General features: G+C 45.3%; 1 protein-coding gene across 1 annotated transcript in view; it reads right to left on the bottom strand.

Moving 5' to 3' along the window:
• DNAJC7 (DnaJ heat shock protein family (Hsp40) member C7) overlaps positions 1-24,947 on the bottom strand; it is a 649,293-nt gene that overhangs the window by 127,183 nt on the left and 497,163 nt on the right. The window contains exon 10 of the mRNA XM_086924152.1: positions 21,240-21,313. Within this exon, the coding sequence (XP_086780278.1) occupies positions 21,240-21,313 (74 nt within the window). The remainder of the gene's footprint in view (positions 1-21,239; positions 21,314-24,947) is intronic.

Genomic DNA, 24,947 nt, shown 5'->3' with positions numbered 1-24,947 from the left:
GGGCAGCAGTGGCTCCGTAGAAGAAGACACTGGCTGAAGCACCTCTGTCAGGAGGTTAGTCCTGACTGCCAGGGTATGAAGCTCGAGGTGGAGAGCCTCGGCCGCACTACACAACACCATAGAGTAGGAACCACCCTCCTCCGTAGCCATGGTAAAAGGAGACAGTGAGTCACGTTCAGGAGTATAATCCTGGTCACCTGCATCCCCCAGATCCTCATCCCAGTCCGGGTCTAACTCGCATTGTGCTGGGAGAGGGTCTTCAGACTCCTCCCAGTCCTCCACATCCTCCACAGCCTGCGGAACAGGTGGAACATAAGGAGGTGGGTGAATAAAGTGAAAGAAATTCCCAAACGGCGAAGGTCAACACCCTTCCGGTGCCGACTCTACGTCGGGGAGGAGGCCAGGGATGGCGTCAGCCGGTGTCCCTGCCGACGCCGGCGCCGTGGGTGGAGGTCGTACCGGGCCAACCGACATGGACGGGGATCCATGGAGGTCTCTCGGTGTTGAGAGCTAAGCTGTCGACAATGTCTGGGCCGGAGCCGGCGAAGTCAAAGAACGAGGACCCCCAGTCGGACCCGCGACGGTCCAAAGACACGTGTCATGGCTGACAGGAACTACTGCAGCTGGGCCGGAGTCGCTGATGGACCCAGAAAGGGCGGGTAGGCCATCGGCAACTGCGGAGGCTCCGCCGGAGCCGCAGTGGCGGTGCAACCTGCAACCTCAGCCACATCGCGCGACCAGCTAGGGGAAGGCGAAGAGCGACGACGCTTCTTCGACTTGTTTTAACTCTCCTAATCTGCCTCTGAGTGCGAAGAATTCGAATGGTAGTGATGGCTCAGTGGCCGGTCCCTCGACCTCCCATGGGACCGGGACCTGAAACTGCACGGAGCAGATTCACGGGCCTCTAGCCACTTTCCGGACTGTCCCGGCAGAGTGGGAACGACTCAAAGTCGTTGTCGCGCCCCAGGCAGTAGAGACACTCACAGTGCGGGTCTGTCTCCTACATCGTGCGGGGACAGGCCGCGCAAGATTTAAAACCGGGCATCCCTATGCACCTGGAGTGTAATTACTCAAAAAACAGACAAAAGTGCCCAAAAAACTCGGATCTGTGCTTGCAGGCGTGGATAAAGAAAGAACTGACGTGGGCGCGTCTAAGTAGCTCCTGCGATGTCATGTCTACAACTATGACGCCAACGACGTGCGCGGAGCCGTATGAAGACTCCTACCGACGTGCAGGGGTACTGCTGATGAAAACTTTCCAGATCCAGTCTGACGCCTGGTGATATTCTAAGGTAAGGAATCTATCACTAACGTGTCTCTTTCAGATCCATACAACTCCTAAAGAGCTTTCTAAGGTTGTCTAAGACCACTAAAATCACCATAAGTGGTAGCTGTGGAGAGCAGCCTTCAGACTTCGTCCAGATGCAGTGTAAATCAGCTCGATTGGCCAGATCTTAATCTTATTGGTATAGGTCAAGTGAAAAAGAACCACACAGTGTATTTATAAAAATAGGTATTTATTATAAGGCACTCACTAACACATAATATCGCCTACCCGGAGACATACACAATGCACATAATACTTTGCACTAGAAACAGGTAAGTAGCATTAATACACAGTGGTCACCAGGGGAAAACCAAACCATATACTAAAATAGTGGGATGCGAACCATGAACCAAGTCGAGACTATACCCAGAAGATGTATAAGTGCTGCGGACCCAAGGAACCACCTAAGATAAGTACCCAGGAACCCCACGGAGGCCCTGTGCAGAGTGGGAACACAACAACGTGCTCAAAGAAGGATCCTTCCCAGTGCCCCTTGAAAGAACCCTGTGGAAGACAGAAGGTTGGAGAGCCACCCCACCCGTGGATACTTTGGGAACCAGGATACCTACACCAGAGTAGCCGTGTGCATAACTGCGAAGGGGCATCGGAAACCGTTGTCAAACCCAATGAAGGATTTCAGGAAGATGCAGCTGGAGAAGGGGAAAGTGTCCGGTGGAACCCAAAGGCGGATTCAAGTTGAGAAGTACCTGCAAGCAGAGGGGACAGAGCCTATGCCACTCAGGAGTGACCAGGAGGCACAGAAGACAAGTGTCCACCGATGTCCGGTGATGCAGGAGAGTTCAAGATGAACTGGGTACCTTGGTACCATATACTAGGGTCCTATCAGGGTACACCAGTAGCCAATCTGTGGTGTACCTAAGTACTTACCAGACCAATTTAGGGGAGAAAGCAGAGAGACTGGGGTCCTGATTAGCAGGATCCCAGTCAGACTAGTCAGAAACAGCATCACACCAGGCAAAAAGTGGGGGTACCCATGAAACCAGATTCTACTTTCCTACAGCCAGGCATCCCTCCACCAGGATGGTATACGCTTGCAGCTGGAAGCTATCTGTATCATATTGTACAGAAAAGTCCATTGACCCACTTGCTACCTCCCTCTCAGATATTTTGCTTTTTCTGCTTAACCTTTCCCAACAGGGCTCTGCTTTGGGGACTCTGAAGTGTTGCATTTCCGCTCGGTCTGCCTTCTTGCGGCTGCCTAATCAACCTTCTTTATTCAAGTCCCCTATTAAAAATATATTTTTGAAGGGCCTTGTACATATGTTCCCCCTATCTCCTCTTATTATGTCTCAGTAGGACCTTAATTTGATCCTCATATTATTGATGTGTTCTCCTTTCAGCCTTTCTTGTGGCTATTACATCGGCCTAGAGGGTGAATGTGCTGCAGGCTTTATCTTGCAAGCATCCATTCTTATCAGTTTATCCGGACAAACTGGTGCTTTGCACTAGGGCCTCTGAATAGGACATTTTACTCTGCACACTTTTACTCCGCGTGCCATTACCCAGCAGTTTTTACACCGCAAAATCTTTTACAACGCAGGGCTTTACAACGCAATCCATTACAACACATTCCCCATTATAACGCAATTTACTATTCTAACTCCACCCTGGCATTACTTTGGGGAATGCGATGTAATAGTTTGCGGTGTAAAGCCCTGTGTTGGAAAATATTTAGTGGTGTAAAAATTGCAGGGTAATGGCACTGCAGAGGAACGCATGCAGGGTAAAGGATGTTTCCCAAGGCCTCTTTCCTGCCGAAAGTGATGACACCATTCCATGTGGGCCAATCTGTCACCTTGCCGACCTTCTACGCTCCTCCATATCCCTCTAAGGAAGAGGAGCAACTTCACTGTCTGGACCCAAAAAGTGTTGTCGTTCCACCTTGACTGCACATGAGTTCCAGGTTGACGACCAACTCTTCGTGGGGTATGTTGGTGTGAAGAAAGGTCGGTGGTGCAGAAACTGACCAGCTCTCAAAGGGTCGTTCTCTGCATCAAGATCTGCTATGCACTAGCAAAGAAGAAGCCTGCTGAAGGCTTACAGACTCATTCTACTAGAGCTAAAGCTGTGACCACTGCGTTAGCATGTGGAGTCCCAGCCCTGGACATCTGTCAGGCAGCAATGGTGACTTCCCTCCACATGTTTACCAAGCATTACTGCCTGGACAGTCAGGTCCGCAGGGATGGCCATTCCACCCATTCAGTCCTGCAGGACTTCCTAGTTTGAATTTGTCCAAAAACCCACCACCGGGGAAGGTATTGCTTTGGTACCCATTCAAAGGTAGGGAATCCGTGGCTAGAAATCTCTATCAGACCATTATTATTATTAAAATTTTATATAGCGCGCAGTTACCCTTGGGCATCCCGGCGCTTACCTTCAGCATCGCCTTATCTGGTAGAGACTATCTAGCTGCAGATTCCTTACCGGCTCACCCTTCCTCCCTGTTCTGCAGAAAGATTTCTAGGGTCAGGGATGATACATTTCAGGGTCTTAATTTAGACACACCAGTACACTTTATAGCTCTGCGCTTCTGCTGTGGAAAGTCATGAAAGGTAACTGACGTCAGCGTGCCGAGGTGGCACCTATATCGGTGCCGCGGACGTTACTTCCGTTGCAGAAGACACTGATGAACGGAGCAGATTGACGCCACCTACCAGTGCGCAGAGGTACTGCTCACAACAATTCTTCCGGATCCAGGAGTCTGTGGCACCCAGCTCTTCTAGACAGGACCATTGGTCCCCTGATTAGGTTGCTGCATTGGAATGATCTTCTGTTGGAGCAGCAGAGCAGGGTTCTGGTTCAGGTCCAATCCTGCTCAGTCCACATCTCTATGCATGGATATTGAGCAGCAGCAGTTGAGTGTGTTCAATCTACCACACCAAGTTGTGGATGTCATCCTTGCTGTCTGGCGTCTCAATATAAAGTCTATCTACACCGGACACTGGGACAAAATTATAGGTTGGTGCGGTGCTGCAGCCCCATTACAGCATATTTTTGAATGTATTGTTATTGCATTTATATAGCGCTTACTACCAGACGAGGCTTCGAAGTGCTTTTTCAGTGAGTAGTACGCTAATCCAGAACCTATAAAGGATAAGTGGTGAATTAGTAGAGTGACATTTTAAAGTAATTTGAGTGGTAGGTATGCTAGTCAGTTATTTGGAATGAGGATAGTGGAGGGATAGAAGGGAACAAGCATTTACAATGCAATAGGTCTCGCATTATTAAAGTTTGAGCTATTGGCATTGTAAATGACAATGCCTTTTATTTATTTGCATTGGTGCGTAAACAAGCACTTTGTACTTATAGTCCATGCTTATGAGAAGCAAGGCTGGCAGTCTCTTTTACTGCCAGCATTGCTCATCGTAAGCAAGGACTATATGTTCAAAGTGCGTGTTTATGCACCAATTGCAGGTTTTAAAAACAAATGAATAAAAGGCATTGTCATTTACAATGCCAATAGCTCAAACTTTAATAATGCGAGACCTATTGCATTGTAAATGCTTGTTTTATGTTACTTGGGGCCGCTTGACAGCTCTGTCCAGATGGTTGCTAATACCCAGAAGGAACAGCCCCCTGGTTCAGGGTTAGCTCTCTCATTACTGCTCGTTCTTCAAAGCAGGCTTCACAGAGCTCTCAGCCTAACCTCATCCATGCTTCAGCTCGGCTCCATGTGGGAGTAGGCTGTTCATCCAGGAATTCCTTTCATTCTGGTAGTTTAGACCAGCAATTGTAACACAAAATGACCAGGACTACAAGTCACAGAATGGAAAGAAAAATCCTGGACTGTATGAACTACTCCTGCATGGACCTGGGAAACTGCTGCGATTTAGAACCAGCTCTTTTGCCGAGGTCTTATGTCACTCTTGGAGAAGACACATTTTGCCATGGACCTTCCTCCGCAATGATTTGACACTTTCAGGGACAGGTTAAGGGCCCTTCTTGTGAGCACTTTTGTTGCGTTTCTGTAGAAGCGGCATAAACAGCAACCACTTCTCCAGGGCTCTCATGTGTCCCTGGTAAGAACAGCTCATCCTGTTCAGTTTTTCCAATTTTCAGGCTTCCTTGCAAACAGGACTACAATTCCCAAAATGCAAAAACAAAATAGCATGGATAAATCTTAGTTTAGGTTTTTTCCTTTGATTTTGAGACTAGTCCTGTAATTTCGAATTAGATAAACACAACCATAAATCCTGGAATGCAGGCGTGGAACCGGTACATTTAAGATCTCCTCTCCGCCACACAAGTGAAGAAGGGATCTGCGGTGCACCCATATTCTGGACTCAGATAGGATTCCCTAGCTGCCAGGTTTCAAGGGTCCATGCTTGACTAGTTATTACAGCCCCATTTTTTAGGTCTCGCACCTGGCGCTTACAGCGCGAAAGCGCTGTCTTGCCTGCGAGATCTATAGTCACCGGCTCTGCTTCCCAGGAGACAGGAGATGGGCACGCGCAGCATACCGGAATCGGATCAGGTCGCGCGCGTGAACACGTGCTCCGACTGAACTGTTGCCGTTAACTTAGTAGCTTTCAGTTTCGTTCACACGCCTCCTAAAACTGGCTCCCTGGCACAACTACAACACATCTGTGCGCAGAGATAGATTTGCCACGGTACAAGGTAACCTTGATTGATAAAGATGTCGCCTTCGCCGGGAAGGGTCACGTTCTCACCTACTTCCTCGGAATTATGCAGATTCCAAACTTAAGTGACTCCAATCACAAGCAGGGTGTCTGCATCTGTTGTCGTTTGAAGCCTCCAATAAGAGGACAGTGAAAGGTTACCAAAGCCCGGCGCCGCCGAGGTATTCATCAGATGCTAATAGGAAAATGGAGAGGCTGGGAGAGAATTACAGGCAGGGACGTGGAGAGCTTCTCCGTGTTCGAAGTATTAAAATTTCCAAGCAGCTGTGAGCACCAAGAGAACACAGTGCGTCCGCTCTTGAGTCAGGCATTGGAGCTGGAGACAGAGGGCGCACGAAATGCCTTTCTCACAGAGGAGTAGAAAAGCAGGAGCGGCTCCCATTGTACGGAGTCCAATTTCAGCCACTTCAGCAGATTTGCGGCAGCGACATAAAGTGCCTTCATTCGAGGCTTATTTATTTGCACAGCTGCTCCCGCTGCACAAAGGGGAGATAGCAGGGAGAGCTGGGGCGGCTGAGCCCCGCAGATAGCATAATGGCAGAACCCAGATCCTGCATAATCGCAGGTGTGCGTGAGGCTAGCATAGACGCAGGCACTGACTGCGTACTTTGGGCTCTGAGTTGTCTCGGTGACTACCATTCATCTATACATCCATCCGTGTATCCACTCACTCATCCATTCTTCCTACCAGCCATCCATCCACTCACGGAGCCTGCCATCCATCCATTCCTTCACCCACCCATCCATCTGACCGTCCATCCATCCAGTCGTCCATGCATCCATCCATCCATCCACTCACTGAGCCATCCATTCATCATCCATCCAATCACAATAGATCCATTCATCCTTCTATCCACTGACTGATCCATCTATCCACTCACTGATCCACCCACTCTCTGATCCATCCCTCCGTGCATCCATCCACTCACTGATCCTCCCACTCTCGGATCCATCCATCCATCCATCCATCCATCCATCCACTCACTGATCCATCCATCCATCCATGCATCCATCCACTCTTCCATGCATCCATCCACTCATCCATGCATCTATCCACTCATCCATGCATCCATCCACTCTCGGATCCATCCACTCATCCATGCATCCATCCACTCTCGGATCCATCCACTCACAGATCCATCCATCCACTCTCGGATCCATCCACTCACAGATCCATCCATCCATCCACTCTCGGATCCATCCATCCATCCGTCCATACATCCATCCACTCACTCACGGATCCATCCATCCAGTCACTCACTGATCCATCCATCCATCCAGTCACTCACTGATCCATCCATCTATCCATCCACACACGGATCCATCCATCCACACACTGATCCATCCATCCACACACGGATCCACCCATCCACACACGGATCCACCCATCCACACACGGATCCACCCAACCACTCACGGATCCATCCAACCACTCACGGATCCATCCAACCACTCACGGATCCATCCAACCACTCACGGATCCATCCAACCACTCACGGATCCATCCATCCATCCACAGCACTCCGAGCTATAGAAACAAGAATAGCGCTATCTCAGACAGACCAGCTGCGCACATGACCAGGGTCCCTGAAAAATGCTGTGGAAACCACCAGCGCAACTGGCTGCACATGCAATAGCATCATTCGGGATGGATGGAGGAATGCATGGATCTATCAGTGAGTGGATGGATGGATGGATCCGTGAGTGGATGGATGGATCCGTGAGTGGATAGATGGATCCGTGAATGGATGGATCTGTGAGTGAATGGATGGATCTGTGAGTGGATGGATGGATGGATGGATGGATGGATCCGTGAGTGGATGGATCCGAGTGGATGGATGGATCCGTGAGTGGATGGAAGGATCCGTCCGTCCATCCATCCATCCATCCACTCACTCACTCACGGATCCATCCATCCATCCATCCACTCACTCACTCACGGATCCATCCATCCATCCATCCATCCACTCACGGATCCATCCACTCACGGATCCATCCATCCACTCACGGATCCATCCATCCACTCACGGATCCATCCATCCATCCATCCACTCACGGATCCATCCATCCATCCATCCACTCACGGATCCATCCATCCACTCACTGATAGATCCATGCATTCCTCCATCCATCCCAAATGATGCTATTGCATGTGCAGCCAGTTGCGCTGGTGGTTTCCACAGCATTTTTCAGGGACCCTGGTCATGCGCGCAGCTGGTCTGTCTGGGATAGCTCTATTCTTGTTTTTATAGCTCGGAGTGCTGTGTTTTTAGGGGATGATTTTATGGATACAGATGTTGTGGCCTGGAAGTGTCTAAAGGAAATTCATGTACTAAAGTGCTTTCTAGGGGCCAAGTCTATGGTTGCATGTTAATGTAGTCAAAATGTGATGCTCTCTAGGTGTTGTTTTTATGATTGCACTTTCATGGTTCAAATGTCTACAGAAAGCACACTGACACGTTTTGTTCATTTTAAATGTATTATTAAAATAATGTTGACAGTATGTATGTATGTAGGCATACTTATATAGCGCGTCTGTCACCCAAAGGGCATCCTGGCGCTTTGACCACAGAGCATTCCTACTGATGTCAATTACACTGCCTTCGGAAAAAGGTAGGTTTTAAGGTCCTTTCTAAAAGACGTGAGATCCTGTTTGCACCTTAGGGCCAGAGGTAGAGAGTTCCAGACAGTGATTATCATAGTGCAAGTGCTTTTTATTAACATTAATAAATGAATTCACTCATGATTTTTATTGTTGGTGATTGCTTTTAAGCACAAAATGATGTGTTTTTAACATGCAGTTTGCAGATATTGAACCTTTGATCTTGCCTATAAGCTTACTTTAAATGTTTGTATGAACATTTTTGGGGGGAGGAGGGGCAGAGTTGATCATGCAATGCCATCTGTGTTTTTTTTACATCTACCAATCTATATATTTGTAAATTATTGGGTAGTATTTAGTAGTGTGTGTGTGTAATAAATGTACTTCTCCTTTTTCGAAAGAACAAGTACTGATTGGACAATCATTCACTGAGTGTTATTATTACTTGACAGCGAATGGCATGCACTGTAATGGCATGCGATGTAAAGACAGTTGCGTTGTAAAGGATGTTTCCCCTATTCAGCATCTCTTTGAAAGTAAAGAGGAAATTCAGTAAATAATGTTTTCTAATTTCCAGACAGTGAAAGAAGTTGATTAAGCTGCAGGGGTTTACAATGCACCATCTGTACCTGCTTGCATTTGAAGTAGTCCCAGACATAAACCTACATATTTTTTGTTTCTCAGAAAGGCCTAACGACAACCTGGCAGTGGTCGAATGGGTTGTGCCTGCAGAATAATTGTAAAAAGTACATGGTGAACTATTAAAGTTTGAGGTATTGGCATTGTAAATGACAATGCCTTTTATTCATTTGCATTGGTGCGTAAACAAGCGCTTTGTACTTATAGTCCATGCTTATGAGAAGCAAGTCTTTTACTGCCAGCCTTGCTCATCGTAAGCAAGCACTATACGTTCAAAGTGCGTGTTTATGCACCGTTTGCAGGTTTTAAAAACAAATGAATAAAAGGCATTGCCATGTACAATCCTAATAACTCAAACTTTAATAATGCGAGACCTATTGCATTGTAAATGCTTGTTATTAGAATTCTGGGACCTGTAGTCTTCTTTATTCCAGTATAAAACCAGGAGTACAAATCTTAGAATTAAAAAAAAAAAAATGGGACTATACCAGATAGTCACACAAGGACCTGGCAAAGTTGGCAGCTGGGAGGATACCACCTGGTACCAGTAGAACAATTTCCCAGCCTTGTCCTTCCATTACACTATCAGGTAATTCTGAGTGTTCCATTCTCCAGCTGCTTTCATAAAATACTTGATAGGAATAATTTGCAGTGCTCTTAAGTTTCCCAGACCCACGCACGAGTAGCTCTTCCAGGCCGGGGCTTTTACTTTGTTTTCTGGGGTTTGTAGTCCTACATAATCCGGAGTTTAATCCTGTTTATCCTTTTATTTAATCAGGTCTACAAGCGCAAGAAAGCAAAACAAACAACTCGACTCGATTAACTCCTCATATTCAGGCAAACTTTAAAGTTTCAGATTTGTAAGTGAAAATCCCAGGAATTAAAACTTTGAGTCCTGGCAAGAAGCAAGGTGACCACCCTAGCCAGGCTCCCAATTATGTTAGTGAGCGGAGGAATACCCATGCTATGCAGGCAGTGTTGGACTGGATGTTCTTATTTTTTAAGTGGGTGGGTTTTTAAGTGTTGTGGGGTATCTGCTGCCTGTGCAGGTAAGAGCGGTGGGGGGTGGGAGGGTTTCGACAGACGATGACTTGGGAAAATTATGTATTTATTTAATTTTCCATCGTCTGTCGAAATCCCCCTCCCCCACGCCCACCCGGGTCGTGGCTGTTGTGGAAGGGCTAACTCCTTAAACAAAAAGAACAAGCAGTGGCCTCCATCATTAGGGCCTTTGAGTTTAATGGGGTTCAGCTCTGCTGAGAAGCGATGTCTACTGCCGCTTTTCTGCAGTGTGTTGGGAGGTTCTCAAGAGTTTTTGGGGTGTGTACACCCAGGGGAGTGATGTGTGTATGTCTTTTAATGCATGTTGTGAGTAAGCACACATGGGTGGATGTACATATTTCTAAAGGGTGTATGTCTATATATTTAAAAGTTGTGTGTGGACGGCAGGCAGGAATGTTTGCACGGTGGGTGTCATTTCAGGATGTTGTCTGTCTAGATGACAGAGAAGCCTCGTGCATCTCTTTCCAGTGCTCGCACTCACCTAGGGCCAGAGCGAGGATGACCTCGGCGCTCGTCTAGTGCCCCATGTCGTCCTTTGTCCTGCAGCGTCCGTCCGCTCCTGGCTCACCCCCTGCTGGAGCCCAGCTGCCCTACCTGCCGCCTTGTGATCTGCGCGGGCTGCGCGCGCTCGGAGCTGCCATTGGCTGAGGGAAGGCCCAGCTGTTTCACATACAGCTGTGTGTCTCGGCGACCTTGCACAGTCCAGGGCTGAGGAACACATAAGCAGGACTGGCTTTGGTGGATTGGAACTCCGGGCAGCCACGGGGAAAACCGGCGCATTTGTGGTAGGACTTATCCCTTCTGAGGCACTACGCCGCTTGCCTGCCTGGCGTGAAACACCAAAGTGGGCCACAGTCCCTGCTGCTAATAATTAGGGGTGTGTGAGTATGCCGCCGTATGGCGAGGCCCTGAAAGAGAAGTGAGGAGCAATCTGCCGGTGGGGGTTCTCAGTAATACAGAGGAGAGCATAGAAACTGGGCCAACGTGAACAAGTGAAGTGAAAGGCACGCCGTGAGCGTGCACATCGGCATGCCCTGCAGCTCGTGCCCAGTGGCGGCGCATGTGGGGTTCGCCACTGTGCTTGAGGAGTGCTGCGAAGCTCGCGAGGCCGTGGGAGGGGCCCGCCAAAGCAACAAAAAAGTAGCCCCTGCACACCATGCTGCACGCCCGAGGAGCCTGCCTGCCCGAGAAGAGCTACCGGGAGGCGACCAAGGCGGGTGAGTGACGGCACTGCAGTGCCTGCGAGCGCCGCGCACCAGTGCGCTGACACGTCTTGGGCATGGAAAGTGAAAGTGCCTTGCCTCTCAAGGGGGACAGCAGATGCCCACGGCGCACACGTCTACATTCCCAGTCCGGCCTGCAGCCTGCGCGTGCCCCAGTCCGGCCTGCAGCGTGAGCATACCCATCTCCTGTCTCCCTTTAAGCCCTTGAAAGCATAGTCGATGACTCTAGGTCTCGCTGGCGACAACGCTTCGCGCTGCGTCGCCAGGTGCGAGACCTAAAAAGGATTGCATTTATATAGCGTTTGCTACCTCTAATGGGGTGGTGAAGCGCTCTTTCGGCAAGTAGAACGCTATTACGGAACCCACAAAGGATTAGTGGTGTATTAGTATAGTGAAATATGAAAGCAATTTGACTGGTGGATATGTTAGTCAATTATTTGGATTGAAAAGGATAGTGGAGGGATGTTTTGGAGCTCATAGCAGTAGGAGGAAGCTTGGAATGAGTAAAAGGGAGGTGGATGAGGAAAGTCAGAGGGAAGGGTTTAGAAAGGCTTGTTTTGGGGGATTGGAATAGAAAAAGGAGGTATGAGACGATGCAAATAGGGGTAGAGAAGGGAGGAGTCTAGAAAGGATTTTTTTGGGAATCATAGTAGTGGTGTGGGGTTGGGGATGAATGAGAGAGTGGAGTTAGAGGATGTATTCATCGAGGTATAGGGTGACAAATAGGGTAGTGCATTGGAAAGAGTAGTACTGAGAGGTTTGAGATGAGTCAGAGTGGAGGGAAAGGATATGCTGAGAGCGGATTAGGGTGAAAAATAGGGTGGTGTAATGGCTAAGCGGACTGAGAAGATTACTAACAATATAGATCCATAAGTACATGGAAGGTATATAGATGTAAAAAGGAAGGTAGTACACGTAGATTAAAAATGCATTAAATAAACTTTGGCTTTCCAGTGTTGTTGTACTTAAATTTTTTTTGTAATTCAATATTGAAGCAATTGTAGATAAATCGTTATGATAAAAGATTTACTTATTTCTGCAGTCCCTTAAAAACAGAATAATGTAACTCTCAGTAGTATCTACATTTGTTAAGCAGAGCAAATGAATATTTTTTTTTAAAACAATTATTCTACACGTTTATACAAAGCAATACACATATATAGGTACATATATAGTACAGATAAATACTTATATACAGAGGAATATGCTTTATATTTCTGTTTTCGTATGGTTGTTATGTGGGAAAGAGTCAATTCTTGAGTAGTTTTCACGAAGATAAGGTGGTTATCCGTGGACCTTATGCTGGGGTAAGGGGGTTAAAGAGTACCATAGTTTGGCTGCTTTCCGTGCCCCCCCCCCACCCCCCAGAGTTTTATATAGCGCGAACTTGACCCGAAGGTATCAGCTCGCTTTACATGAGCACCAGTTGTGTTACATAAGAACACATTCATTTTTGTTAGGCACGGGTAGATTAAGTGATTTGCCCAGAATTGAAGGATATTGAGCATTGTTGCTGTGACTAACCTGGTTACCCAGATTTGAGGTTGGCCACACTAGCCGTTAAGCCATGTCCTCTCCCCAGAACATTGCTTTAACAGAGAAGGATGTGCCCCCCATGTTTTTTTCTTGTACACTGGGATTTTGAGGCACGGAACCACTCCAGAGCGGAGGTTCCTTTGTTGAAAGTGTTTAGGGATTTTATTCCTAATGAAGAGGGATCCCGTTCTATGTATCGCTTTGTGGGTGATACAAAGCAGCTTGAACGTGGATCTTCTGAAAACTGGTAACCAATGCAGGGCTTTCAGGGCAGGGGAGATGTGGTCTTGCCGTTTTATATGTAAGAGTAGTCTGGCAGCCGAAATCTGAATCAGTTATAGTCATTTCATGGTAGTTAAAGGTGATCCATGGTAGAGGCTATTGGCGTAATCGAGATTGGCAGAACAAGGGAGATGGTAGCCTGGACCTTGTGTGGAAATACCAAACGGGGGAAGATTTGTTGCAGAGTTTTTATAGTAATAAAGCATTCATCGTTAGCTTGGAGTCCATAGTCATTCCGAGGTTTCTTACTTCCTTAAATAATTTAGGCGGTGTTCTGAGATCATCAGGTCACGCGCCGAGCGGGTCATAATTTTGCCAATCGCCACATGTGAGTATTACCGTTTTGGAACCATTCAATTTGAGAGGGCTCAACGAAATCCATTGATACATGGCTCTGAGACAACTGAAAATTGGTGACTTTCCAATGTCTTTGGGGCATTCCAGATGAAGGAGTATTTGCGGGTCATCTGCACAGTTATAAGACGTGAGGTGAAATTGATTGATCAGTGCCGGTAATTACTTGATGTAGATGTTGAAAAGCATGGGCGAGATGATCGAGACTTTCTTTTGTAAAGTATGGTTTGAACGAGAAAGGGAGGCATGGAGGACATTAGCTCTGTTGTGAAGGTAGAATGTGATACAGTCTAGACCATTCCCCTCTATTCCCCCTTCGTAGAGTCTTTGTATCCGAGTGTCATGGTCAACCATGTCAAAGGTAGCTGAGAGGTCCAAGAGAAGTCGTGCAGCAACCGCGTTGCGGTCAACTGTGTTCTTCAGGTCATCCCAGATGGCAAGGACGGCAGATTCTGTGCCTCTTCCTGGACGGAATCCAGTTTGGAAGTCTGAAAGGATGGCATTATCTTCAATGAATTGTGACATCTGGACGAACATTGCTCTTTCTATCAGTTTGCCCAGGAAAGGTCCATTTGTAATTGGTCTGTAGTTATCAGGGTTCAGTGGGTCCAAGCTTGTTTTCTGAGGTCACGCTGAAGCTTGTTGTGGCTGTGGAACAAATCTGGAATAGTAGTCTGGCATACAATGGATGTTCATGATGAAGTCTACCAGAACTGTACACATTGGATTAACTTGGCAAGATGGTTCTTTGTGGTACTCATCATACTGGAAGTCACAGTGTGGATGACCATAAAGCTACTGCATATCACCACCTTCCTCATAATATGAGCGAATAGTAAACATCCTGATCTTCCATAATCCAATTTTTGACTTTGAGTTGTGTGCAAATAAATTGCTGGTCCAAAGAGACTCATTGTGTGATTTGTCTTCGGTCTTAGCGGGCAACTTCAAAAGAACAAATAGAGCACTCTTTATTTTTTAATAGAGCACCCATAAGTTGCCTCATCTGAATTTGGCACTGATGCATGACAAATAGCTTTGGAGGTAACGTGCATTCAGGCCCATCAAAAACATAGGAGAAGCAGAGATTTAAAGAGAGGGTTGATCAGGCAAACAAAAAGGCCAAAAGGGCTAACTAAAAATTCTCAATTGCGTCCGTCCATCACCAAGGCAATGCTGGGCTGTTGACAAAACTCAAAACAATGCATCAGAATGTTTGGCTCGCACCAGGTCAAGATGATCGGGCTCCCACATCAAGGTACAAAACCTTTTAGTGCCTAGAAAGAGTTCAAAGATGGGTGTCTGGCTGTAAGATTGACTTCTAAATAAGTATGGTGCATAACAATATTTTAAAAGTGTGGAATCTTCGGTTAGAGGTACCCATCACAATCAATGTACCTATCGTCTTTTCCCTTGCTTATTCTCAAGAAAAAGGAGATGCATCAGTCACAGATCTGTGCTTCATGATCTGTGCAGCAGGAGGGTATCAAGAAAATGTTTCACTAGCCATACTGCATACATATTTTAAACAGAGGTGCCTTCTGTTTAGGCGTATTTATCAAAGAAATGCACAGCCTGGTACAGGAAATACTGGCACCTTCAGTCCACAGACAAAGGCCTACTATCAGGTAAGTTTTAAAGATTTTAAGAATAGAAAATGATGTAAGAATCTGTGGAAGGAAAATGCTCAAGAGAGTTGTCTCGGCAGGGAGATATTGGTAAAAGCTGGCTGATATAACTAAAGAAGATTGGCTTTCTATTTATATACATTAGCTTGTTACAGGTCTATTGTATTGGAGGATTCTCAACCTACTAAGGAGCAATTATCACACAGCATCTGAAACTAAAAGATTTAATGCCAAAGCACTAAAAAGACCAGTCAACCTCTCGACTGTTGTCCCACTTGAGTCAAACATGATTTAGGCTGCCCTGAAGACAAATCTCCACATTTCTACTGCTGTTGGAACACAACTAGGAAAATATCCCATTCAAAAATATTACGTTTAATAAGCTTAAAGCCACCACCAAGAGAAACGCGGGCTATAAATGTCTAAAACTGTCCCGATGCCCTCCAGAACTTTTAGGGCAAATGCTGCTAAAAGATGGTCTGGGGATTTCTCCAGAAAATCCTACTGAAAGAGAATAAAGACAGATGAATCTTATGATTTTGCAAATCTATTGGCCCTCCGTAATGGTCATTACACTATATGCGCCGTAATCACCCTCATACCACGGAAGCATTATCTAAGATTGTTAATGGAGAATCTTACAATCAAAAGGGCAAATCAGCCCGACTTAGAAAAAATCTGATGCTGAAGAAGCCAAGGCTTCGTATTTAGATCAAAACCCGACTTTTGTTTGTTATTTCGTATTATAGGTTTTCTCATTCCGCTTAGACAGCTCTCTAATTTTAAAAGTGGAACAAGCTTGAGAAGGGAGAAAGAAGCAGATTGTAAGATGCTGAACTTGACACAATTAACGATTTGGCCATCGCCATAGTCACTTTATACATTTCTAAAATTTTAATTGACTCTGATAAAGTTCTTACTAGAAGGTAAATACAGTAGCTTACATTGCATGTGATAGTGAATAGATGTTGTGCAACCTCAAGCTGGCCTGATCTTACAGAGCTATTGATGATTGTAGACACTGTGGATACCAAATACCTATTAATCCTTAGTTGTACTAAACCCACCTACTTATATCCTGATGAGTAGAAAATCAATCCTGCCGCACAATCAAGAAATTAATTCCAGACATTTCCTGCTTTTGAAGTTGTACCAATCTATAAAAGAAGCTGCGTTCAATACACAACAAAACAACATGTCTGGCCAAATATCTTACCTCGAGTTGCCTTGTCTTCTGCACCTAGTCTAAGATATATTATTACTTAGGCAAATACTTTCAGTTATCAAATGGCTCCACTTGCCCCTGGGGAATGTGCTGGAAAACGTCCAGTGAATACAAGGGCTTTTTTAGGTGGTCTATATTTCACCTGCAAGCATAGGAGGTAGACTATTCTGAGAGTATCTAGACTCCACACAAAACAACTAGCCCGTTACAGAAGGCTGATATACGGAGTATGGGGTGTCCTGAAACAAAAGAAGCCAACCTTTAAAAGAGGAGACCTAGAAGTTGGCATTGAAAGTAGACACAAATTCAAGTATTCTTTTTCCTTTGATAAGTTATTATTTAACGTCCGAATCCCACGAATGTATACCAACATTCACTTTTTTTTCTTAAAAAAAAATAAACCAGTTCTCCAATAATCTTATGATCGGCAGGAATCTGTGGCCCAGAAGGAGCAGAATAAATCATTCATAAAAATACTCATATAGAATGAACAGTGACCACTATGAGTAGCCAAGTACAATACAGGATGTTTGTGAGCATATTCACAAGCTACCTTTATGTTGCGAACAGCCATGTTTGAGTTGTTCGATGGCAAATACACAAGCACTTAAAGTTTGCTCTTTTTGCCAATTGAAGCCCCAAAAGATTGAAATGCAATCTACAGAGTAGAAATTGGACCCAGTAACAATATAAAAATATCCTTCAAATGATTAACCTCATAAGTGCTGCGCCGGTTCAATGGCCGACGGCACCACTACCTCGGGAGTGCTGCCGTCGGCCATTGGACGTTCCAACTGCACCTGCGCAATGGAACGTTCAGCACTGGAGCTGGGCGTTCCATAGCAGCTAAGGTTAATACGAAACTGGCCAAAAAGAGTGCCGTCAGAATGATCTTTGCAACATCAACTTAGCCATTGCATTCATATTAAGAGGAGAGTAACACACCATTAAAGAGACTGTTTTGGCAAAGTTCTTTTGTATCAAACGGTAGAAATTGAGCGTACAAATGAGCCAAAGTAGCAGAATTTATGATTGGTTGATAAACAAATACAAACCTAATAAAAACATTTACTTTGTCAAAAACTGGGTTGGACCTCATCGAACATTTGCTGGTGATTATGAGGTCCCGAACATTTGCTGGTGGATTATGGGGTCCCCTATCTGGAAAGAATGGCCAAAACAAGAAGTACAATGAAATCAAGTCCCAAACATGGTCTGGAGTTAAGGTCAGTACCAAGATATAAGTATCAACTAGCTTTTTACCCATTTGAAATGTGATAAAGGGAAGGGATGTGGTTTTTCAGCATTTCTGTTATGAAGCACTGGTCAAACTAATGATGTATTGGTACAAGGGCCTTGTATGAAGTCATACTCCGCCTTCTAAGCGGCCATTCTGTGTTACTTTCTAAGAAGGGGCCGAGAGTCAACAGGTCCTCTAGTCTCACCAGACCCCATGACTTGTGACTTGATTTTTTTCAATTCAGAGATAATTGTATAATTATCAACAAACCTCCACCTCATAGGTCAAGTAGAGGGTCTGGAATCGGAACAATACTGTCTTCCTGGCATAGTAACTGCCCAGCAATGAACCCATCTTACCTACAAGTGACAAACTTAGTCTCACCATTTAATCCAGGCTTCCCTGATTATTTTTGCTGGTGCCACTAATTCCCAATTAACTTGGAAAGATGGAGACAGGACAAAGGGCAGTATCTGTATGATGTAAGTTGTATCTTTCGTTGATATAATGGTGAACCCACTAGAGAAGTACGAACTTTTAGCTTAACTGAGATTTGAAGGAGGTCCCCCTCTACATTCATAACTACTTTAAGATGAACATTACATTTTAAGTGGTTGATAGAAATTGATAGTCATGAAAAGGTCTTAGCTTTTCTCAGTCATCTGGATTGCTATAAGATGTATGTATGCGGTATCGATAAAACACAATCTTAGCGGCAGCAGAACGTTGTGCATTTGAAGGCAAAGAAAGAATCAAGTGAATGGAGAGGTAACTGGGTTCTGAGCAAGGAAGCACAATGTTACTTCATTGTGAGGTAGTGTTCTTTATAGAGGAATGTCTATCTCTTTCCTAAATTGCTGCAAGGTCATGCAGTGGATATATAGTAGGAGAAGACAAAGGTTTACTGCCTTTTTTTTTTTTACTCCTTTCCCTTCCCCTACATAAAATATGAGATATTCAGGCTTTTAGTTTTCAAGTATAGTATGAGCTAGATTACCACTGCCACCAGAAAGCTAACAAACCAAATGTTTAGGTAAAATGTTCGGGTTTACGCATAAACTGGCCAGACATGTCAGCTCAGGAGACCTACAATACAGTGTTGCACACCTACATAGGGAGGAATTAAGTTCTACATTTTAGCTAGACTTCATACATCTGTGGGAGGAAAATACTAATATGAGCACAGTGAGACCCTATTTTGTCATTTTTACAAAGGAAAATACAAAATTTTTGAACAGTTACACAGACACTTCAAAATAACGACGGAGAGGCAAAGCATGTCACACACAAGCACACTGTACAGACAGAAAGCTGTTACTGCTTTCAGAATCTAAGACCACGTCCATTGTGTGGGGAGAAAGAGAGGCTCTTCATGTAATTTTGAGAGATGACTGCATAACACCAATCAAAAGTGAAAGATCTGAATAGAGAAAGAGCCATTGTTAAAAGCACAATGAGAAGAAGCTGTGTGGATGTGGACATGCACTGAATGAGCAAACAGCCAAACAATAGCTTGTGTATGAAGTTTCTATTGGTAAGGCTACTTTGATTTGGTCGTCAGAGCGTGCATAAAGGCAAAATTAGGGTAAACGTACCACACTAATTACTGAAACAAAGAACGTCTAATGCATATTAAATAAACTGTTAATCAGAAACCCCCATGTACGATTAAAACAAGCAGCCCAACAACATTCAAGAGAATAAAAGGAAAAGAATCACAGACTACATTAAACAAGACATATATGGCAGCTTTTCACTTACAATTACAAATGAATCACATTAATGCACAACAGATAAATACAAAATACTAGACATGAAAGTTAACCTAAGACAGAGCCAAGCACTGCCTTCTGTTACATAAATACTAAAATGGGCGGGTGAAAAACTGGATTTCTCCTAGAGGCATAAGAGCAAAATGAGACAGTCTCTACACTATTGAAACATTCAATATGAAGGGGAATGGCCTGTGATAGGCAGGTTCTCTTGCTGCATAGTTCATATAAAATCAACTGCAAACAAGCAGGTATGTCTAAATGCTTCTAAACAGGAATGCACAAAGCTAACGAACCCTCACCTACCATCTACATTATAGTCTTGCTACTATGCTGCATTAGATATACCACTGGAAATTGGTGTTGCAACTTTCACAAAATCTTGTCAAGCACAGCACCTAATAATCTCAGCTGTGGAAAAAAATGTTAATGTGTTCTTTTCCACATAGTCAAATTCAGATTTGCTAATCCGGTGCTACATTGCTGAAACCTCATTGGAAAATGTCCATCTTCTTTGTCACAGTCTTTATTGTATGAGAAGAGTCCTTAAACTTGGGACAAGTCAACACCTTGCCCCGCAAATCCAACCCTTCCTCAGAACAAAGGAAGCCAAGCCTACTTTCAAGAAAATGCTTCTTTTCAACTATAGGTAATGCTTTCTTGTCCATGAAAAGCCCCCCCCCACCCCTGCGCCCCCCCCCCCTACGCCTTCCTGGAGAATGCCTGCTTACATGATGCGGAGCACTGTAAATAACAGATTTTACTATCATCCAACATTAGGGTATTCAATCTACTAACTTTGGACGGATGGAAGACACATGTCTTGGCTGGTCTTGGATTTGCGCATGTGACCTACATATGTCCTAGGCCACGGGAATATGCAATTAAGCGACCACTGTGTTTTTTACATAGTTATAGATATGCTGTACTTGCCACACAATCCATCGTGTGCAGACTAACAAAAAAAGACAAAAAGATTTTGTTTCTAGCTCAAAGGGTACAAAAGTTACTAAAAACCCAGAGACACATGTTGCTGCACAGTGGAATGACCTTTTCAAAGGTTGGCGTGTCACCTGTCTGTTGCTTATTGATATATTTTGGTGTTAAACTGGTAGTAGTGAGATGTAACCAATGCACAGACAGTGCTAAAAAGTGTGAATATGACGAAATAATGAAGTAATACCATCACAAAATATGCCGCGTAATTTGGCCCATCCCTGTCCCATAATTCCAGTGGCCCTGCATATGTCTCAGGGGCAAAGATTAACCTAAAGGAGCCATTCTGCATACCTCGAGTACGGATGATTACAAGAGTGCTAGTGCCTTAGGTAGTGCTACACTAATAAAACACAAGATGCTTTTTTTCTGTCTCACAAGGTATGAACTAATGCAGCATGTGGGAAAAGCTAAACATGAAGCCCTCCAATGTCACTCAGAAAAGGAATGTGTTACTAAAGGTTGTACTCTACTCCACTCTAGTGGCCTTTGGAGAAAATACAAGCAAACGTGCAAAGGCTCACATAATTTACCTTTTGTTTTTTCTGACTGGTAGCATGTGGGAAAAGCTAAACATGAAGCCCTCCAATGTCACTCAGAAAAGGAATGTGTTACTAAAGGTTGTACTCTACTCCACTCTAGTGGCCTTTGGAGAAAATACAAGCAAACGTGCAAAGGCTCACATAATTTACCTTTTGTTTTTTCTGACTGGTAAACCTTTTCATAGTCCCTTACAGCTTCTTCATACTGCTCTGTGTCCGTGTAGCTATACAGGGGAATAACGGGGGAAGAGTGAGTTTTTAAAGAGCATTGAGACATGAAAGATAAAACCCAGGCGTAGTATGTACAATTAAACTCGAAAATCCAGTCATCTGCCATTCTAGAGAAGGGAACATCAAAATATTCAAGACGACAATTTGCACAAACACAGAGAGAAGAGACGGATGATATATTTATATATCTGTCGTCTCTATCATTAATTACTTTCAGAAGTTGCAAAATGTTGCAGATCACAGAACACAAAAAACCACTGTATCCCATCTCTTGTCCAATGTTGCTTTTCAGGGTGCCAGCCCAGTTAACCAGAAGCAATGATTAGGTGACAATTGTTTTGGGATATGGATGGGCTGACGTCCCTATGTTCTGAAAACAGTTAAGATAATCAAGCTTTGACGGTGCTACTATTGTCATTATGATGAAAAAAGGGGATGATGGACGGAGCGTTTGAGCAAATCAAACACTCACCCCCAGTCAACTGATCTGGGCTTAATCCATCACCATTCTTTAGCTCACTCAGCCACCTCAGTTCAGACATGGCCATATGCAAATCAGTCTGACCCTGTGCCTTATGGGAACAGTCCAGCCCGAACTGCCAAGGCATGTCTTCCATGGACCGGAAACAAGCATCCTGGGACCGGTTTCGGATTCATAATCCTCATCAGATAAGGCTATCTTGAATCCAGTGGCCAAGTGAGCAAGGGACTCACGTCTGAGCATAACCTGCCACACTTAGGGCGAACAAAGCGATACAAAAGGGGATGATGAACGGAGCGTTTCAGCAAATCTAACACTCACCCCCAGTCAACTGATCTGGGTTTAATCCATCACCATTCTTTAGCTCACTCAGGCACCCCAGTTCAGACGTGGCCATATGCAAATCAGTCTGACCCTGTGCCTTATGGGAACAGTCCAGCCCGAACTGCCAAGCCATGCCTTCCCTGGACCGGAAACAAGCATCCTGGGACCGGTTTCGGATTCATAATTCTCATCAGACAGGCTATCTTGAATCCAGTGGCCAAGTGAGCAAGGACTCACTTCTGAGCATACCCTGCCACACTTAGGGCGAACAAAGCGATACAAAAGGGGATGATGGACGGAGCGTTTGAGCAAATCAAACACTCACCCCCAGTCAACTGATCTGGGTTTAATCCATCACCATTCTTTAGCTCACTCAGCCACCCCAGTTCAGACATGGCCATATGCAAATCAGTCTGACCCTGTGCCTCATGGGAACAGTCCAGCCCGAACTGCCAAGCCATGTCTTCCCTGGATCAGATCAGTTGACTGGGGGCGAGTGCTTGTATTGTCAACGCTCCGTCCATCATTTCCTTTGGTTTTTCTTTGTTCGCCGTAAGTTGGCAGGGTATGCTTAGACGTGAGTCCCTTGCTCACTTTGCCACTGGATTCAAGCAAGCCGGGCTGAAGACGGCTGAAATGCCAGAAACCGGTCCTCGGTAGCTTGTTTCCGGTCCAGGGAAGGCATGGCTTGGCAGTTCGGGCTGGACTGTTCCCATGAGGCACAGGGTCAGACTGATTTGCATATGGCCAGGTCTGAACTGGGGTGGCAGAGTGGGCTAAAGAAGGAGTAGTTTCTGTCCTGTAACTCCAGTTCTGTAGTAGGGGTATCTCTGTTATAGTCATAATCTAGTGAATAGTCCCGCCCATGTGCGTGGACCCCGGCAATCAAAAATAATCTCTTAAGTTGTCAAAATAATGCAGAAACTGCAAAGACACTTAAGAGAGAATTTAAAGACAAGTAATGCAGCCTATATCCACAGGTTACACTGTCCAGTACTTCAACTAGAAATTCCACCAAAAAACACCACACACAGCACAGCCTGCCAGTTTCTACCATAGAGAAACTTGCCTCCCCCAGTCAAAGACTCTGGAATGATAGAGAGGAAGGTAGGGACAGACAAGCCCCATAGGCTGCCATTATGTGGCTTAAATAGGATACTGTGCCTTTAAGAGAACTTTCCAGAACTTCTCCCAGTATCCCAGAATGCATAGCAGGTCCCTCTACTTTCAGTTCTTTTTGAAGGCGAAGCACGCCAGACCTGTCGCATTCTTTATATGATGAAATAACTCCATCGGGGAGGAGGGAGGGCGCTTATGACTATAACAGAGATACCCCTACTACAGAACTGGAGTTACAGGACAGAAACTACTCCTTCTGTAGTAGGGGATCTCTGTGTATAGTAATAATCTAGTGAATAGAATGGCAAGCCCATCCCCACACCAAAGCGGCGGTGGAGAATAAACACAACGCCACTACTGTGCGAACAAATTCCGCAGCGAAGCCTGCCCAACCTGAGCGTCTACCCTGGCGTCAGTATCCAGGCAGTAATGCTTAGCAAAGGTATGAACCGACTTCCAAGTGGCTGCCTTGCAGATTTCAGCAATCGGCACGTTACGGAGCAGAGCAGTCGTGGCAGCTTTGCCCCTGGTGGAATGAGCCTTAAGCTTACCTCCTAAGGTCTTATTAGCCTTTTGGTAACACAATTGTATGCAGGACACAATCTACCTAGAGATGGACTGCTAAGAGGTCGCCAGACCCGTCCTGACCGATCCATAATTGATGAACAACTGGTCAGACCTACGAATATCTTTGGTTTTATCCAGATAAAATTTCAACACCCTCCTAACATCCAAGGAATGGAGAGACCTCTCCGCTGGGGATGAAGGGTTCTGAAAAAACGTAGGCAAAGTTATAGTCTGGTTGACATGAAAATCAGAAATAACCTTGGGAAGAAATTTAGGGTGAGTACGCATAACAACCTTAGCAGCATGAAATACAGTATAAGGTTCATTAAAACACAACGCCTGAATTTCACTCACCCTGCGGGCCGATGTAATGGCCATGAGGAACGCCGCCTTCCAGGACAGGTGCTGCAACGAAGCCTTATGAATAGGTTCAAAAGGCTCCTTCATCAATCTGGACAGCACCACAGTCAATTTCCATGAAGGCGAGGGAAGCCTGACAGGAGGGAATACTTTCTTCAAACCTTCCAGAAAATCTTTGATCACAGGGATCTGGAAAAAGGAAGTCTGTGAAGGGCATTTCCTGTAGGCAGTCAATGCAGCAAGATGTACCTTAATGGAATGGACATTAAGGCCAGACTGCGCCAAATGTAAAAGGTAAGGAAGGATGACATCTTCCTTACAGGTCGTAGGATCATGGTTCTTAGACTGGCACCAGATACAAAACCTCTTCCACTTGTAAGCATATGAAGTCCGAGTGGAAGGTCTCTTAGACTCCTTCAGTATGTCCATGCAATCATCGGGCAGATTCAGATGGCCATATTGCACTATCTCAGGAGCCATGCCGCCAAACTCAAAGACGAGAGGTTGGGGTGTAACATCCGTCCCCCGAACTTCGTGAGAAGGTCCGGCCTGCACGGCAACCGAATGTGAGGAAGGAGAGACCGATGAAGTAGGTCCGTGAACCACCACTGTCTGGGCCACTCCGGGGCGATGAGTATCATCCGAGCCCTGGACCGGGCCAACTTGATGAGAACCGCCGGAATCGGAGGAATGGGAGGAAAGGCGTACAGAAAGCTGTTCGTCCAGTTGATCCATAACGCATTCCCCAGCGTCCCTTGCTGGAAGTACCTGGAGGC

This window comes from Lissotriton vulgaris, chromosome 5 (genome assembly GCF_964263255.1).
Source record: "Lissotriton vulgaris chromosome 5, aLisVul1.2, whole genome shotgun sequence".
NCBI classification, from domain to species: domain Eukaryota; kingdom Metazoa; phylum Chordata; class Amphibia; order Caudata; family Salamandridae; genus Lissotriton; species Lissotriton vulgaris.
Note: the sequence above shows the minus strand (reverse complement) of the source record. Positions and strands in the feature narration are given on the sequence as shown.